The 16,777-nt window shown below is 43.6% G+C and overlaps 2 protein-coding genes across 5 annotated transcripts; both read left to right on the top strand.

The window, feature by feature from the left end:
- The first annotated feature begins 8,545 nt into the window (after nucleotides 1-8,545).
- LOC123084114 (uncharacterized) lies at nucleotides 8,546-11,358 on the top strand. Its single transcript, XM_044505885.1, has 2 exons — nucleotides 8,546-9,004; nucleotides 9,447-11,358. Exons 1-2 carry the CDS (start codon nucleotides 8,546-8,548, stop codon nucleotides 10,170-10,172), a joined length of 1,185 nt encoding a protein of 394 aa, XP_044361820.1. The 3' UTR covers nucleotides 10,173-11,358.
- A 164-nt stretch (nucleotides 11,359-11,522) lies between these two features.
- Nucleotides 11,523-16,119, top strand: LOC123087695 (shaggy-related protein kinase kappa). Of its 4 annotated transcripts, none has more exons than XM_044509784.1 (13): nucleotides 11,523-11,813; nucleotides 12,144-12,439; nucleotides 12,736-12,834; nucleotides 12,915-12,974; nucleotides 13,062-13,334; nucleotides 14,114-14,188; nucleotides 14,369-14,425; nucleotides 14,603-14,743; nucleotides 14,812-14,862; nucleotides 14,932-15,039; nucleotides 15,260-15,343; nucleotides 15,440-15,542; nucleotides 15,785-16,119. In XM_044509784.1, the coding sequence occupies exons 2-13, from the start codon at nucleotides 12,281-12,283 to the stop codon at nucleotides 15,871-15,873; spliced, it is 1,299 nt and encodes a 432-aa protein (XP_044365719.1). In that variant the 5' UTR covers nucleotides 11,523-11,813; nucleotides 12,144-12,280; the 3' UTR covers nucleotides 15,874-16,119. The 4 variants fall into 4 exon arrangements, with proteins under 4 accessions (XP_044365719.1, XP_044365720.1, XP_044365721.1 ...); XM_044509785.1 differs by having other exon boundaries at nucleotides 11,526-11,813; nucleotides 12,736-12,828; XM_044509786.1 differs by having other exon boundaries at nucleotides 11,526-11,813; nucleotides 14,944-15,039.
- Nucleotides 16,120-16,777: the final 658 nt, after the last annotated feature.

Raw genomic sequence — 16,777 nt, 5'->3', positions numbered from 1 at the left:
CATCATACATCTTTGGAAGGTAGCAGGTGCAATACATAACCCAAAAGGCATACGTCTATAAGCAAAAGTACCAAAAGGGCATGTAAAAGTAGTCTTTGATTGATCTTTAGCCGACACAGGTATTTGAGAGAAACAAGAATAACCATCTAGAAAGCAGTAATGTGTATGTTTGCATAATCTTTCTAGCATTTGATCAATAAAAGGTAAGGGGTAATGATCTTTCTTATTAGCCTTATTTAATTTGCGGAAATCAATTACCATCCTATAACCCGTAATAATTCTTTGTGGGATCAATTCATCTTTATCATTAGGAACGACAGTAATACCTCCCTTCTTAGGGACACAATGGACAGGACTCACCCACTGACTATCAGCAACGGGATAAATTATACCTGCCTCCAGAAGCTTTAGTGTTTCTTTTCTTACCACTTCTTTCATTTTAGGATTCAAACGTCGTTGAGGATCACGAACTGGTTTGGCATCTGCCTCCAAATTTATTTTATGTTGACATAGAGTGGGACTAATGCCCTTAAGATCATCAAGAGTATATCCAATAGCAGCACGGTGCTTCTTCAGAGTTTTCAATAATCTTTCTTCTTCATGCTCTGAAAGGTTAGCACTAATAATAACAGGATATATCTTCTTTTCATCAAGATAGGCATATTTAAGATTATCAGGCAACAATTTAAGCTCAAACACGGGATCACCCTTGGGTGGAGGGGGATCCCCTAGGATTTCAACACACAAATTGTGTTTTAGAATAGGTTCCTGTTTAAAGAATACTTCATCTATTTCCCTTATTTCATTCATGAACATATCATTTTCATGGTCTAGCAAATAATGTTCTAAAGGATCACTAGGAGGTACGGCAATAGAAGCAAGACCAATAATTTCATCCTTACTAGGCAATTCTTCTTCATGGTGTTGTTTACTAAATTTAGAGAAATTAAACTCATGAATCATATCATCCAAGCCAATAGTAACAACATTCTTTTCGCAGTCAATCCTAGCATTAACAGTGTTCAAGAAGGGTCTACCAAATATAATGGGACAAAAGCTATCTTGTGGGGAACCAAAAACAAGAAAATCAGCAGGATATTTAGTTTTCCCACACAAGACTTCAACATCTCTAACGATCCCTGTTGGTGAAATAGTATCTCTATTGGCAAGCTTAATTATGACATCAATTTCTTCTAACTCAATAGGTGCAATATCATGCATAATTTCTTTGTATAAATCAATGGGTATTGCACTAGCACTAGCACCCATATCACATAAGCCATGATAACAATGATCTCCTATTTTAACAGAAATAACAGGCACGCCTACCATAGGTCTATGTTTATCTTTAGCACAAGGTTTAGCAATTCTAGCAGTTTCACCGCAGAACTGAATAACATGCCCATCAATATTATCAGACAAGAGATCTTTAACAATAGCAATATTAGGTTCTACTTTAACTTGCTCAGGAGGTGTATAAGTTCTAATATTGCTTTTACGAACAATAGTTGAAGCTTTAGCATGATCCTTTATTCTAACAGGGAAAGGTGGTCTCTCAACATAAGAAGTAGGAACAATAGGATCATTATAAGTGACAGTCTTTTCTTCAATTTTAATAGGTGCTGCTACTTTTACTTCTATGGGAGGATGATATTTAAACCACTTCTCCTTAGGGAGATCAACATAAGTAGCAAAAGATTCACAAAAAGAAGCTACTATCTCAGAGTCAAGTCCATATTTAGTGCTAAACTTACAAAAAATATCGGTATCCATAGAAGATTTAACACAATCAAATTTAGGTGTCATACCTGACTCCTTACCTTCGACGAGGTCCCAATCTTCAGAGTTGCGTTTAATTCTATCCAATAAATCCCATTTAAATTCAATAGTCTTCATCATAAAAGAGCCAGCACAACAAGTATCGAGCATGGTGCGATTGTTTTCAGAAAGCCGAGCATAAAGATTTTGAATAATTGTTTCTCTTGGGAGCTCATGATTGGGGAATGAATATAACATTGATTTAAGCCTCCCCCAAGCTTGAGCGATGCTTTCTCCTTCGCGAGGCCAAAAATTATATATATAATTGCGATCATGATGAACAAGATGCATAGGATAATACTTTTGATGAAATTCCAATTTCAATCTTCTATAGTTCCATGATCTCGTATCATCACATAGCCTATACCATGTCAATGCGTCTCCCTTCAAAGATAAAGGGAAGACCTTCCTCTTAGCAACATCATCGGGTATACCTGCAAGCTTAAATAATCCACAAACTTCATCCACATATATCAAGTGCTCATCAGGATGCTTTGTTCCATCTCCTGTAAAAGGATTAGCTAGCAGTTTTTCTATCATACCCAAAGGAAATTCAAAAGGAGTTTCATTTTCAATAGGTTCAGTAGGTTGAGGAGCAACTCTTTGCTCTACTGGACGAGGTGAAGATACCCCGAAGAAGCCCCTCAGAGGATTACTTTCCATAGTAACAACTGACAGTAAATTTCAGCATAGTATATAAATTTTTCCTTACCAAATTCCACCTACCAAAGGCGCTTCACTCCCCGGAAACGGCGCCAGAAAAGAGTCTTGATGACCCACAAGTATAGGGGATCTATCGTAATCCTTTCGATAAGTAAGAGTGTCGAACCCAACGAGGAACAGAAGGAAATGAAAAGCGGTTTTCAGCAAGGTATTCTCTGCAAGTACTGAAATAAGTGGTAATAAATAGTTTTGTGACAAGATAATTCGTAACGAGCAACAAGTAACAAAAGTAAATAAAGTGCAGCAAGGTGGCCCAGTCCTTTTTGTAGCAAAGGACAAGCCTGGAGAAACTCTTATATAAGGAAAAGCGCTCCCAGGGACACATGGGAATATCGTCAAGCTAGTTTTCATCACATTCATATGATTCGCGTTCGGTACTTTGATAATTTGATATGTGGGTGGACCGGTGCTTGGGTGCCGTTCTTACTTGAACAAGCATCCCTCTTATGATTAACCTCTATTGCAAGCATCCGCAACTACAACAAAAGTATTAAGGTAAACCTAACCATAGCATGAAACATATGGATCCAAATCAGCCCCTTACGAAGCAACGCATAAACTAGGGTTTAAGCTTCTGTCACTCTAGCAACCCATCATCTACTTATTACTTCCTAATGCCTTCCTCTAGGCCCAAATAATGGTGAAGTGTTATGTAGTCGACGTTCACATAACACCACTAGAGGCTAGACAACATACATCTCATCAAAATATCGAACGAATACCAAATTCACATGACTACTAATAGCAAGACTTCTCCCTTGTCCTCAGGAACAAACGTAACTACTCACAAAGCATATTCATGTTCATAATCAGAGGGGTAATAATATGCATAAAGGATCTGAACATATGATCTTCCACCAAATAAACCAACTAGCATCAACTACAAGGAGTAATCAACACTACTAGCAACCTACTAGTACCAATCTCGGACTTGGAGACAAGAATTGGATACAAGAGATGAACTAGGGTTTTGAGAGGAGATGGTGCTGGTGAAGATGTTGATGGAGATTGCCCTCTCCTGATGAGAGGAGCGTTGGTGATGACGATGGCGATGATTTCCCCCTCCCGGAGGGAAGTGTCCCTGGCAGAACAGCTCTGCCGGAGCCCTAGATTAGTTCCGCCTCGTGGCGGCGGAGTTTCGTCCCGAAAGGCTGCTTCTTCTTTTTTTCTCGATGAAAGACTTCATATAGTAGAAGATGGTCATCGGAGAGCCACCAGGGGCCCATGAGGTAGGGGGCGCGCCCTAGGGGGGGCGCGCCCCCACCCTCGTGGATAGGGTGTGGGCCCCCTGGCCTTCATCTTTGGCGAGGATTTTTTTATTATTTATTGTAAGACATTCCGTGGAGTTTCAGGACTTTTGGAGTTGTGCAGAATAGGTCTCTTATATTTGCTCCTTTTCCAGCTCAGAATTCCAGCTGTCGGCATTCTCCCTCCTTATGTAAACCTTGTAAAATAAGAGAAAATAGCCATAAGTATTGTGATATAATGTGAAGTAACAGCCCATAATGCAATAAATATCAATATAAAAGCATGATGCAAAATGGACGTATCATTATGCGGTCTGACCGATAAAGATCTTCGTAGAATATGTAGGATCCAATATGGGCATCCAGGTCCCGCTATTGGTTATTGACAAGAGAGGTGTCTCGGTCATGTTTACATAGTTCTCGAACCCGTAGGGTCCGCACGCTTAACGTTCATTGACGATATAGTACTATGAGTTATGTATGTTGGTGACCGAATGTTGTTCGGAGTTTTGGATGAGATCACGGATATGATGAGGAACTCTGGAATGGTCCAGAAGTAAAGATTGATATGTGGATAGTAGTGTTTGATCTCCGAAAAGGTTCCGGAATCCATCGGAAGGGGTTCCGGATGTTTCCCGAAATGTTTGGGCATGAGAACACTTTATCTGGGCCAAAGGGGAAAGCCACGAGGTTTTTAGAAAGCGCAAAAGGAAGTTTTGCGGAGTCCAGGGGCCAGACGCCAGGATCCCTGGCGTCTGGCTCCAGATGCCGGGAACTCTGGCGTCTGGCCCTGGAGTCCGAGAAGGACTCTTGCCTTTCGGGTGAAACCGACTTTGTGGAGGCTTTTACTCTAAGTTTCGATCCCAAGGCTCAACATATAAATAGAGGGGTAGGGCTAGCACCCAAAAGACATCAAGAAACACCAAGCCGTGTGCCGGCAACCCCGTCTCCTCTAGTTTATCCTCCGTCATAGTTTTCGTAGTGCTTAGTCGAAGCCCTGCGAAGATTGTTCTTCACCAACACCATCACCACGCCGTCGTGCTGCCGGAACTCATCTACTACTTCGCCCCTCTTGCTGGAACGAGAAGGCGAGGACGTCACCGAGCCGAACGTGTGCAGAACTCGGAGGTGCCGTGCTTTCGGTACTTGGATCGGTCGGATCGTGAAGACGTACGACTACATCAACCGCGTTGATATAACGCTTCCGCTTACGGTCTACGAGGGTACGTAGAAAATACTCTTCCCTCTCGTTTCTATGCATCACCATGATCTTGCGTGTTCGTAGGATTTTTTTTTGAAATTACTACGTTCTCCAACACTCATGTCATAACCTGCGACTCTATCGTATCTACTTTTCCAAACACTTTTGCCCTTATTTTGGACTCTAACTTGCATGATTTGAATGGAACTAACCCGGACTGATGTTGTTTTTAGCAGAATTGCCATGATGTTGTTTTATGTGCAGAAAACAAAAGTTCTCGGAATGACCTGAAACTCCACGGAACATCTAGTTAAAAATAATAAAAAATCCTTGCCAAAGATGAAGACCAGGGGGCCACACCCTGTCCACGAGGGTGGGGGCCCTAGGGCGCCCCCTACCTCGTGGGCCCCCTGGAGCTCCTCCGACGCCAAGTCCAACTCTATATATTTGCTTTCGGGGAGAAAAAATCAAGGAGAAGAAATCATCGCGTTTTACGATATGGAGCCGCCGCCAAGCCCTAAAACCTCTCGGGAGGGCTGATCTGGAGTCCGTTCGGGGCTCCGGAGAGGGGGGTTCGTCGTTGTCGTCATCATCAACCATCCTCCATCACCAATTTCATGATGCTCACCGCCGTGCGTGAGTAATTCCATCGTAGGCTTGCTGGACGGTGATGGGTTGGATGAGATCTATCATGTAATCGAGTTAGTTTTGTTAGGGTTTGATCCCTAGTATCCACTATGTTCTGAGATTGATGTTGCTATGACTTTGCTATGCTTAATGCTTGTCACTAGGGCCCGAGTGCCATGATTTCAGATCTGAACGTATTGTGTTTTCATGAATATATGTGAGTTCTTGATCCTATCTTGCAAGTCTATAGTCACCTACTATGTGTTATGATCCGGCAACCCCGAAGTGACAATAATCGGGACCACTCCCGGTGATGACCATAGTTTGAGGAGTTCATGTATTCACTATATGCTAATGCTTTGTTCCGGTTCTCTATTAAAAGGAGGCCTTAATATCCCTTAGTTTCCATTAGGACCCCGCTGCCACGGGAGGGTAGGACAAAAGATGTCATGCAAGTTCTTTTCCATAAGCACGTATGACTATATTCGAAATACATGCCTACATTATATTGATGAATTGGAGCTAGTTCTGTGTCACCCTTGGTTATGACTGTTACATGATGAACCGCATCTGGCATAATTATCCATCACCGATCCAATGCCTACGAGCTTTCCATATACTGGTATACGCTTATTTACTTTCCCGTTGCTATTGTTACAATCACTACAAAATACCAAAAAATAGTACTTTTGCTTTCATTACTCTTTTGTTACCGTTACCGCTACTATCATATTACTTTGCTACTAAATACCTTGCTGCAGATATTAAGTTATCTAGGTGTGGTTGAATTGACAACTCAACTGCTAATACTTGAGAATATTCTTTGGCTCCCTTGTGTCGAATCAATAAATTTGGGTTGAATACTCTACCCTCGAAAGCTGTTGCGGTCCCCTACACTTGTGGGCTATCAACACACTAGAAGGGATCTTAGGCACAAAATTAAGAAAAGTTCAACATGACCTTTACTAACAAGAGGACATAGTGAGTGCCAGAAATTCGGCGAAATGGAAGTTAATTGACGTTTCGCGAAAACATATTGGCACTCATGTCATAACCTACGACTATAAGCCAACGATACTACAATAGATCTAATACACACTACTCAAATATAATCCATTCTAAATATCGATCAAAATGCAATTCTAGTTACCCTAAAGACAAATAACACTAAGAAACATTTGCATATATTTATAAACTAGTGGTATTTACCCTAAATACAAATTTGACCATGCATACCAGAGAGGTCCGGCTCTTGATGTTCGAAGGCAGCGCGAGGTCTCCGATGTTGGCGGAGGAGGTTGACATGGCTGCAAGGCACCTATCCATCGGGGTAGAGCTCTGCGGTTACGACGGTGACAATGACGGCGGCAGCGACGAGTCGACTCCTCTGGTGTTGGAGGAGGAGGCCATGCCTGCGGCGGCACGAGGAGAGCGCGCGGCCGCGTGGAGCGATGGCGGCAACCAGGGGCGCGGTTGCGAGGAGCGGCAGCGATGACGAGGGGCACGACAGTGACTCGGGTGAGATTTGAGGGGGGAAGACATGGAGCGGGGCGGGGGAATGCCTGTTTTGGGGGCGAATTGGTTTTTGGGTGAAAATTGAACCACCAGGGGTGTGGGTTTAACAGGATAGAGCCCGCCACCCGAAAAGCGAGAAGCTGCGGCGGGAGTCCGTTGCACCCGCCATTGCTAAGATGACCTCCTTTTGGTGGGTACCACAATTTCAGTTGTGGAGCGGAGGAAATGCTCGTCCGCCATTGTTGGCCCACCGAGCAGTGGTGGTCGGTTTTTATTTGCCTGCCTGCCACTGTTAGGTTTCAACACGCGGCCAAATCTGAAAAGGCTTACCTGTGGCGGGCTCCGTTTTTCGCCCATCATATATAGCTTACTAAGTAGCAGTGGCGGCCATGCATTATCACCCACCATTGCTGACTTTTTAAATTAGCCGTGGCGGGTGATACACTATGCCCGCCACTCAATTGTGTTGACCTATAAGCCTTTTCCCAGTAGTGAAGGAGGGGCAGGACCCACCGCCGAGCGGTGAATGTACCTTGGCGGCATGCCGGATCTAGTAGCTAAAATCCACGAAATCCTCAATGTCTGGCACGGTGCCGTCATATGGCCCTTGTAGGTTGTGGTAAAAGTTTGAGTGTGTTTAGTAGAAGCGTGACCAGAGGGTGTTTTCTGTAAATCTGAAGCATACATGATTTGAGCTTATTCAAAATTGAAAAAATAGTATAACAACAAAATCCTTTCAAGATTTCGATAAAAACCATACAAAATTTGTCAAAATCGATGCAAGTATTAATTACTTGTGATTTTAACAAAGTATAACGACCTATATACAAAAGTACATGAGGTCACATTTCTAACATACTCAAAAACAAAAACAAACTTAATATTCATAATCTATGGAAATTCTACCCCAAATAGATATAAATTTGTGTATGTTTAAATTTAAACAAGTCGGATCAAGTTTTAACCAAAAAAGAAAACAACTTAAAAATTGAAAAATAAAGATATAATCTACACCTACGGCCACCGTCAGGACCATCGGCATAGATTTGACGGCGTCGGCCGACTGTTGGAGACCGGGTAGCCAGTGCCGCCTATATGCCGACGGCCTTTCTATAACGACAGGTGCCGTCAGCGTAGATTAAGGTATGTCGACGACTACTGTCGGCATAGATGGCAGTGTGCCGACGTCTTTTCTGTCTCGGCGGTTTTTCCCAAGCCGTCGGCATACCTCAACTATGCCGACGCCCCGACAAAAAGCCATCAAAAAGCCGTGGGCATAATGGGTTATTCCGGTAGTGATTCTCAAAAAAAAATCCATCGTTGCCTAAAAAAGCCTCTTATCCATCGCATATTGCTCACAAGGAGAACACAACCCTAACTTTATCAAGGATCCCGTCCCAAGCGGCGGCGGCGCATGGAGATGAAGCGCAAAAACAAGGAGCAGAGGAGGGCCGATGGAATCACCGATAGAGGTAGTGATTCGCTGGAGACCATGCGCCCGAACAAGAAGCAGAGGCTCGGCGGTAGCAGCGGTAGCAATGAGGAGCGTGAGCCCTCGCCCTACCTGGTGGTAGGCCATGGGAGTGTGAGCCCTGCCTTCTCCGTGTTCAAGGTGGAACCCTACACCGACGGCGGCGGCGGCGACACCCCGGTGAGCATCCCGCGCCGCCTCGCCCGCCTCAAATGCAAACACAACATGTGTTTCGTCCCTTTGACATTGAAGGACCGCCGGTGGATCGTCGGCGTCGGCGGCAGCTCAACCAAGAACTACTACGGCCCGGGGACCATCGTTTTCGACACCGAGAAGCAGTTGGTGATCCGGGGCCCGGAACCTAAGTCGATCAAGAGCCTCCCGATCCTGCTACCCATCTATGCCGACGGCTTTGCCGTAGGCATAGCCCTGCCGCCAGGAGAAGCCTTCGTGCGACACGTGGAGCAGGTATGCCGACGGCTAGGTCGTCGGCATAGATTGAAATCTATGCCGACGACCTAGCCGTCGGCATACCTGCTCCACGTGTCGTCTCCTGTATCGCGCCACGTGTCGTCTCCTGAATAGCGCTGTTGACGGCGCCGTCCGTTGCCGTCAGACGGAAAACAACGCCGACGGCTAAACTATGCCGACGGCTATCCCACGGCCGTCGGCATATGCACCTATGCCGACGGCTATACTACGCCGACGGTCTGACACATCTACGCTGACGTGATCTACGCCGACGGGGCTATGCCGACGGCAGCCGTAGGCATAGATCTATGCCGACGGGAAAGGACCTATGCCGACGGCCTTGGGCCGTAGGCATAGCCCGCGAGTCCGGTAGTGCATCGATTACTCTCTTTCCCGAAGCCCCTCAGTGAAGGGACCGCTCGATTACTTGCCCTGGTTCGAGGTCCTCGACCTCTCCCAGGCACAGGCAGTCGACGGCCGTCTAACCAACTGCAAGTGGAGGTCCCTGCAGCGGCCACCCTTCTTTCCCTGGGAGCTCACCCCACGGCAGTACTGTTGTCCACCGAGGGTTGCCGTCGAGTCATACGTCGCCGTGGGCTCCCACATATTGGTTTCTGTGACCGGACGGGTGGGCACGTACGCTTTTGACACCAAGGGCTCGAAGAAGTGGGTGACGGTGGATGACCAGAACGACCTGCCGTTCAGCGATGGTGCCATCCCGCATGGCCGTGGGCTCTTCCTTGGCTTATCAAGCACCACAAAAGCCATCACTGGATACAAGATTATAATGGGCACTAGTTCACTCTCTGTTGTTGAGATTCCTGTGGTGTCCGACTTGGAAGATGAAGAGCCGGTCGCTCGCTCACACAATTTCGTGTCCCTGGGGATTGATAGTGGCTTCTGCTTGGTGACCTGTTGGAGCGTTGACGAAACGCCGTATCCCCCGCATCGCCGGGCGCACATCAGGGTGAGGACGTACAAAACAGATGATTTTGTGGAGTCGGAGGGGAAATGCTTGGTCGTCTCCAAGCAGTGGATGCAGGTTTACAAGATCTGCGATTTGATCCGGACACTAGATGAGCCATCTAGATATGAGTAAGCCCTTTTCACATCTGTCCGACTTCATGGATAATTTAATCCATGTGATTGCAACTGTATTTGCACATGTAGATTCTCGTGAATTTGTTAGAACAAGGTGCATATAATTCTGGATTGTCATGATAAATTTCTCTCACTTTCTGTTAAGTTATTACTCTTGTCATCTTGTTTAAAAATAATATTCCCTTCTTCCAATAGATTAGCAAACTACAGTATGTTATCACCAGTGGTTAGTTGGGTTTGGATGCTGGAGTTAGCTGTTAGAAATCCTGATGTTAATCATCATCACCGGTAGTTTTTCGAAGATGGCATGAATGGTCCCGAATTGTTTATGTGTTAGCTCATATCTAGATGTCCATAATGATTGATTTTGGACATGTATTTGGAAGGTAATTAGACTGGTAAAAATGCCACAGGAAGGCCATAGCCTCGAAAGTGGCACCAAGTTAAGGCACCTTGTGCAATTAAGTAAAAAATAATAATCATTTTGTGTACCCTTTTCCATATTTTCTTAATCTGCCATCTTTAGCTAAAATGGAGCTGCAAACACTAGCTATGCCCGATTCGTGATTTGTGATGTTTCCCTATGAAAGCTAGAAAATACCTCGCGCGCTGCGGTGGGAATCCTCGAGAACTTTTCTAGATAATCTGAGTAGTTGAGAAACAAACGGAAGCTAACAGCAAAAAAGAGAGCAAAATAAAGGAAAGTAAAAATGTGTAGTGTAATAGATACAACCTGAAATATCTTTTGTTTTAGTTAATTCTCAACATTTTATGTTATAGCCACCAAGAAGTCATCGAGGGATGACAGAGGTACTAACCCACATAAATAAGTTCTTAATCATAAGCAAAAGTCTGATTATCTATGATGGTTACATTGATCAAACACAATCACTTGAATATCCAATGGATATATAAAGTACATCATGAACATGAGGTTAGGCCAGGAGACGAAGTGTTGATGGATCACGTGGTTTCAATTGTAATGATGTGCAAGCTTGCATGTGAAGGAAAGATAGTTATTCAGGATCAATTTTACCGTTATAGGATAGAATACAGGGCCGTGTAGTGTCATAGAAAATTGAGATGTGTGCATGTATCAGTGCGTCGTTAATTGATATGCAGGTAAGAAACCTCTCACCTTGCTCACTTTCTTTCTGGGTCATTTATCTCATCTAGTATTATCCATCCATCCATCCATCAGTCAATCCACACAAATTTCGCTGCCAAATTGACTGCAAAAAAAAGGCGTCACCTTCACAGTTCTTCAGAGTCTCAGCCTCAGTTTGTATCTTTCCTCCTTTCTTTCGGTTCACATGCTCGCCATCACCTCCTCCTCCTCAACTATTTTTCTACTCCATGCCAATAATGTTGAGTGCCAGAAAAAGAAAAGTTTGGAGGGTAGAAGGGGAGGAGCAGCCGCCCCCTGCCCTCCACTCACTCCCACTCTCCCTCCCTCACTCGTCAGTCACCATTACCTACTGGCCGGCCGGCCCGGTGACCGTCGCCCCCCTCCGCCGCCCCGAAACCAGCGGTTCGTGCAGGGAGAAGAATCGCGGGAACCGTGGAACCGCTGAGGGGCTGCGGCTTGATCTGCTCCAGAATTTTCGGCCTTCGATCTCCCCGGCAGGTTTGGTTTCAGGTAATGGTTCTTGGATTCTCTGATCCCGCCGGAGAAAAAGTTCATCTTTATTGCCCGCGCCGGCCCGGTTTGCGGCTGGTTCGACCCAATTGTCTCGGAGGATCTTGGTCCAATTTCCTGAGGGATTTGTCCCTCACGATTTGGAGAGAGTCGCTGGTTTTTTTATTCAGTGGATCTTCTAGGTCTCTGGGTGGGTACAAATTCGGCTGATGTTTTTTTTTTCAGGAGATGTGTGCTCTGACTGAAGAACAATTTATTATTTCCTGACGATTATTTTCTGGGGGATTTATCCATTCCGAGTTAATCTTGACCGAAATTTGTTGTGGGCAGCTGTTGTTGAAGCAGGTGGTGGAGGGAGCTGCATTGGCAGTAGGCTGATCCTTCTGCTGGCAAGGAGATGAGCCCTCTGCTGTTTGCAGACGCTGACCTTGGTGATCTCCATTAATTCCTCACCAATCAGCTAGGAGATGGCGTATTCTGGGCAGAGGCATGCCGGTGCCGCCGGGAGCTCGTCGCGGCAGGGGAATGGCTTGAAGGGGCAGGCCAGCTCAGTCGAGTTCCTGGGAAGGGGGATGGTGGGGATGCAGCTCAGAGATGCAAAGCCAGATGATGCTGATGATGAAAGGGTAGGTTGATTGGTCACTATTCCTGTTTGATTGACTCGTTACTCAACTAATTGTACTGTTTGAGGTAGAATGAGCAATTTATCAGTAATCACTGTATTTAGTCTACGATGAAATGGCACTGCGTGATTCTGCTCTGCCGCAGATTTGCAGTGTGTTCTAGAACCTGGGAATGCAGTTTTATGCTCTGGCTTTGCTCTGTTATGCCTCATGTATATCCACAGCAAGCCTAAGGATAATTGTTGATCAACTCTGCAACTTGTTTTACTGGATAAAGTGACTCAATTCTACATTTTCAGGACAATGAGCCAGATGTGGTTGCAGATTCTGGTTCTGAAGCTGGTCAAATAATTGCAACCACAATCCGTGGTCGAAATGGTCTGCCTAAACAGGTAAAGGTGATGTTACATTCATCTTGACAATCTATAATGTTTGGCTGTCAAAGCACAATTTGCTGATATGGTGGTTAATGAAACAGTCCGTCAGTTATATTGCTGAACATGTGGTTGGAACTGGTTCTTTTGGGGTTGTATTTCAGGTAAACTTCTGGCATTTGCGTTGTCTAAACTGGTCTATGCTCAACTGATTGTCAATGGCATATAACCTCTTATTGTCAACTCTTCAGGCGAAATGTCGAGAAACAGGAGAAGTCGTTGCCATCAAAAAGGTTCTTCAAGATAAGCGTTACAAAAACAGGGAATTGCAAATTATGCATATGCTTGACCATCCGAACATTGTTGGTCTTAAGCATTACTTCTTCTCAACCACTGAAAGGAATGAGCTTTATCTTAATCTTGTCCTTGAGTTCGTTCCAGAGACAGTAAACCGGATGGCAAGACAGTACAACAGAATGAATCAAAGAGTGCCCCTCATTTATGTCAAACTATACACTTATCAGGTCTGACCTGACCTGGCAGTTAATTTTCTGAACGATGCTATGCTTTGCACAATTGTCCTCCATCTTTATTTGTTTTTACAAAAAATATTTTAAAGTTAATCGTTGCACTAGTTATGCTGTGATGTGGAACTCGTGGTATATGATATGTTCCCTAATTAGTTGCAGCACATTTTTGTCCTCATGCCTGCTTGAAACTTATGTTCCAATACTTGAGTACTGTATTGGGACCTATCTACAAGTTTCAGATTAGTTATTCACATTGATGGCTTGACTAACAACCCAAAATAAATTCTGAGACATCCAAACGTACAACCGAACCAGCCTGTCAGTTCTACAGTCTTTGAATTTATGTTCTACAACTTTCTTCTTGTATGTTTACTTAATCAGAAGGCGCTATTTTCTTTGTATATATCAGTATATCACACAGGCGAGTAGATGCCATACGTTTTTTTTCTGAGATAATTATGTGCACATTTTTGTAGTAGTGTGAACGTTATCTCTACTAGGGACTCCAATAGACCATCTACTGTATAACCGATGAATCACACATTAGTGCATCCTTGTTATTTACTTGCTTCTTCTTACTACAGATAAAAGTTTAGTTAATGAGTTCTGTCATATATCTGTAATCTGTAATCTGTTTGCTCTTTGTAGTTGCTCAAGTCAGAATATAATGTCCCGGCCATGCAACAGAATTGTTCCTTCAGTTGTCTTTTGATATTGAGTATTAGCTTTACAAGTCGTCTAATTATTGTTCCAGTAATCTCATAACTTTGCAGATATGTCGAGCACTTGCTTATATACACAACTGTGTTGGCATCTGCCACCGTGATATCAAACCACAGAACGTTCTCGTGAGATTTTAACCTCCCTTTCTATGCTTATTGCTTAATATGTTGTGCTATACATATCTTTCCTCACCCTCTGAATTGTTTGGCCAGTTGAGCTTTCTTTACATCAGGAAGAACAATTACTAAACAAATTTGAAGAACCACTAATACATTTTTACTAACCCAGTGAACTTTCCACTGTAGGTTAACCCACATACACACCAGCTTAAAATATGTGATTTTGGCAGTGCAAAGGTCTTGGTAAGTTATCTTCTATATTAGGTTTTGAAATTTAAATGCACGAGTCCTGCTGATTTTGAAAAGAGCATGCTAAACTTTCTTGATAATAAGAATAAAAAAGGTGTGCAGTTGTGCCAGTAACCTACCAAGACATGGTGATTTCTATTTTTTTTGATGTAATGTTTTGAATATATGCAGGTCAAGGGAGAGCCAAATATCTCCTACATATGCTCAAGATACTACCGAGCACCAGAACTCATATTTGGTGCAACTGAATATACTACGGCCATTGATTTGTGGTCCACAGGCTGTGTCATGGCAAAGCTGCTTCTTGGACAGGTTTTGTTCACGCATATAGTCATTTCATTTTACTCTGTAGCTGCTTCTCATAATATTCATCCATGCAGCCTCTTTTTCCTGGGGAAAGTGGAGTTGATCAGCTGGTTGAGATTATCAAGGTGAAAACTTATATGACATCTTAAACTGGTCTGTCCTGAGACCTGTATTCTTTACAATGACATGTTCAGTCTGCCTTGCAGGTCTTGGGTACTCCAACAAGGGAAGAGATCAAGTGCATGAATCCAAACTACACGGAGTTCAAGTTCCCACAAATTAAGGCTCACCCATGGCACAAGGTAATTTGCATATTATGTCTGCCATGCTTGATTAGTGGCTGTTGTGCAGCAGCTGTTCGATTTGGTGCATACTTTTGGAAACAATGACTGTCGTTAAATAGTGAGAAATAATAATTAACATAGAAGTCATTTTCATGTCATCTATATGCTCAGGCGCAAAATTAAATCAACATATTTTCTCATGGTTCCTCTGTTACCTCAAAATTTTCTTTTTATTCAGGTTTTTCAGAAAAAGCTTCCACCTGAAGCAATGGACCTTGTCAGCAGGTTTCTCCAATACTCGCCAGATCTTCGGTGCACTGCTGTAAGGCCACATGATCATTTTCTTATGTTGCCTTCCAAATTGCAGATTGATAGACTATGAGCTCATTTATGTTCTAACCATGGAACCGTTCTTCAGATGGAAGCCTGCATGCACCCGTTCTTTGACGAGTTGAGAGATCCAAACACCCGTCTACCTAACGGCCGCCCTCTACCTCCCCTCTTCAACTTCAGATCTCAAGGTAGTGTAACTGTATCTAAATAGCAGTAGCAGCAGTCAAACCTTCACACTCAGTGATTCGCTTCCTGCGAATCTTGGTTGCTATAGGCTTTGCCTTATTGCTGCATTTGTCATGCTTTCTCCAGCACCTTTGGTGTGTCGGTAGTTACATTTACCTTCAGTCTTCCTAGTTCAGAAATGCACCTATCTGCATCTAGTAAACTGCTGCCAGCTGAATCAGCCCATTTTATGTGCCATTCGCAGAGCTAAACGGTATACCTCCAGAAGTCGTCGAGCGCCTGGTTCCGGAGCACGCGAGAAGGCAGAACCTGTTCATGGCGCTCCGCACCTAGTTTTCGCGTACCCTCCCCTTGTTTTTCGCGTTGTTTGGGGTCTGGTCTCTGGAGGGAAGCTGTAGCTTTGTGTGGGTGCAAGCGCTGGAGTAGTAGAGTTGCCCCAGGGTGCATGTGAGGTTTGGAGGCTTTCATGGTTGGTGTGTATAGATGATTTGAGGCTTCTGAAAGTTTCTTGCTTTGGAGCTCGTGTGCAGTTACAGTGCTTGGATGAGTTGATTATGCAATCAAAATCGTTCAGAAATATTTGCCCTCTTTATTTTCCATAGTTACGACTTACTACCAATGCCTTAAGGCTATATTAGTTGACTCTTCACGGAAGGAAATGTGTGTTGGTAGTTGAGCACATCATGCATAAGAACTGAGACCCTTTTTTTTTTACTTTTTCTTTTGAGATGGCCAGAACTGAAGCTCTGGTGGTAAAAGGTGCACTTCAGTTTTTTTTTTGGGGGAGAAGTAAAATAAGAGGTCGAAGTGCAGTAGCCTCTTGACGAGTTGGGCCATCTAGAGATTTGGGTAAGAATACCCACATGGCAAGCCTCAGGTAACTCTGTCCACTTTCTTTGCTCTTTTTGTTGTTTCCTTTTCTTTTTAAACATTATTTTACCTTCCTTTTTATTACAATTATGGGTTTATTTTTTATTTTTTATTTCTTATTTCACTTTACTCACTATTTCTTTTGCTTCAGATGGGAATTTTTTATTTTAAATCTCGTTTTTTATTTCTTTTCATCTTATTTTTATTACTACTTTATCAATTCAAATTTATTTCTTTTTTGGTGGAAAAAATACATTATTGTTTATGCGATACATGAACACTTTTGTTTTGGAAAATGTGATTTTTTTTCAACAAGTCTATTATATATTCTTGTTCAAATAGATTATTAAAAAAATGTTCAAGTACT

Source organism: Triticum aestivum, chromosome 4A (assembly GCF_018294505.1).
Source record: "Triticum aestivum cultivar Chinese Spring chromosome 4A, IWGSC CS RefSeq v2.1, whole genome shotgun sequence".
NCBI lineage: Eukaryota > Viridiplantae > Streptophyta > Magnoliopsida > Poales > Poaceae > Triticum > Triticum aestivum.
Note: the sequence above shows the minus strand (reverse complement) of the source record. Positions and strands in the feature narration are given on the sequence as shown.

Bases quoted from the DNA above. Each gene is read 5' to 3' on its own strand.
- LOC123084114 (XM_044505885.1), top strand. From the start codon at position 8,546: ATGGAGATGAAGCGCAAAAACAAGGAGCAGAGGAGGGCCGATGGAATC. The intron at 9,005-9,446 runs GCCGACGGCTTT...CGAGTCCGGTAG, and splicing joins CGATCCTGCTACCCATCTAT to TGCATCGATTACTCTCTTTC.
- LOC123087695 (XM_044509784.1), top strand. From the start codon at position 12,281: ATGGCGTATTCTGGGCAGAGGCATGCCGGTGCCGCCGGGAGCTCGTCG. The intron at 12,440-12,735 runs GTAGGTTGATTG...CTACATTTTCAG, and splicing joins ATGATGCTGATGATGAAAGG to GACAATGAGCCAGATGTGGT. The intron at 12,835-12,914 runs GTGATGTTACAT...TTAATGAAACAG, and splicing joins GTCTGCCTAAACAGGTAAAG to TCCGTCAGTTATATTGCTGA.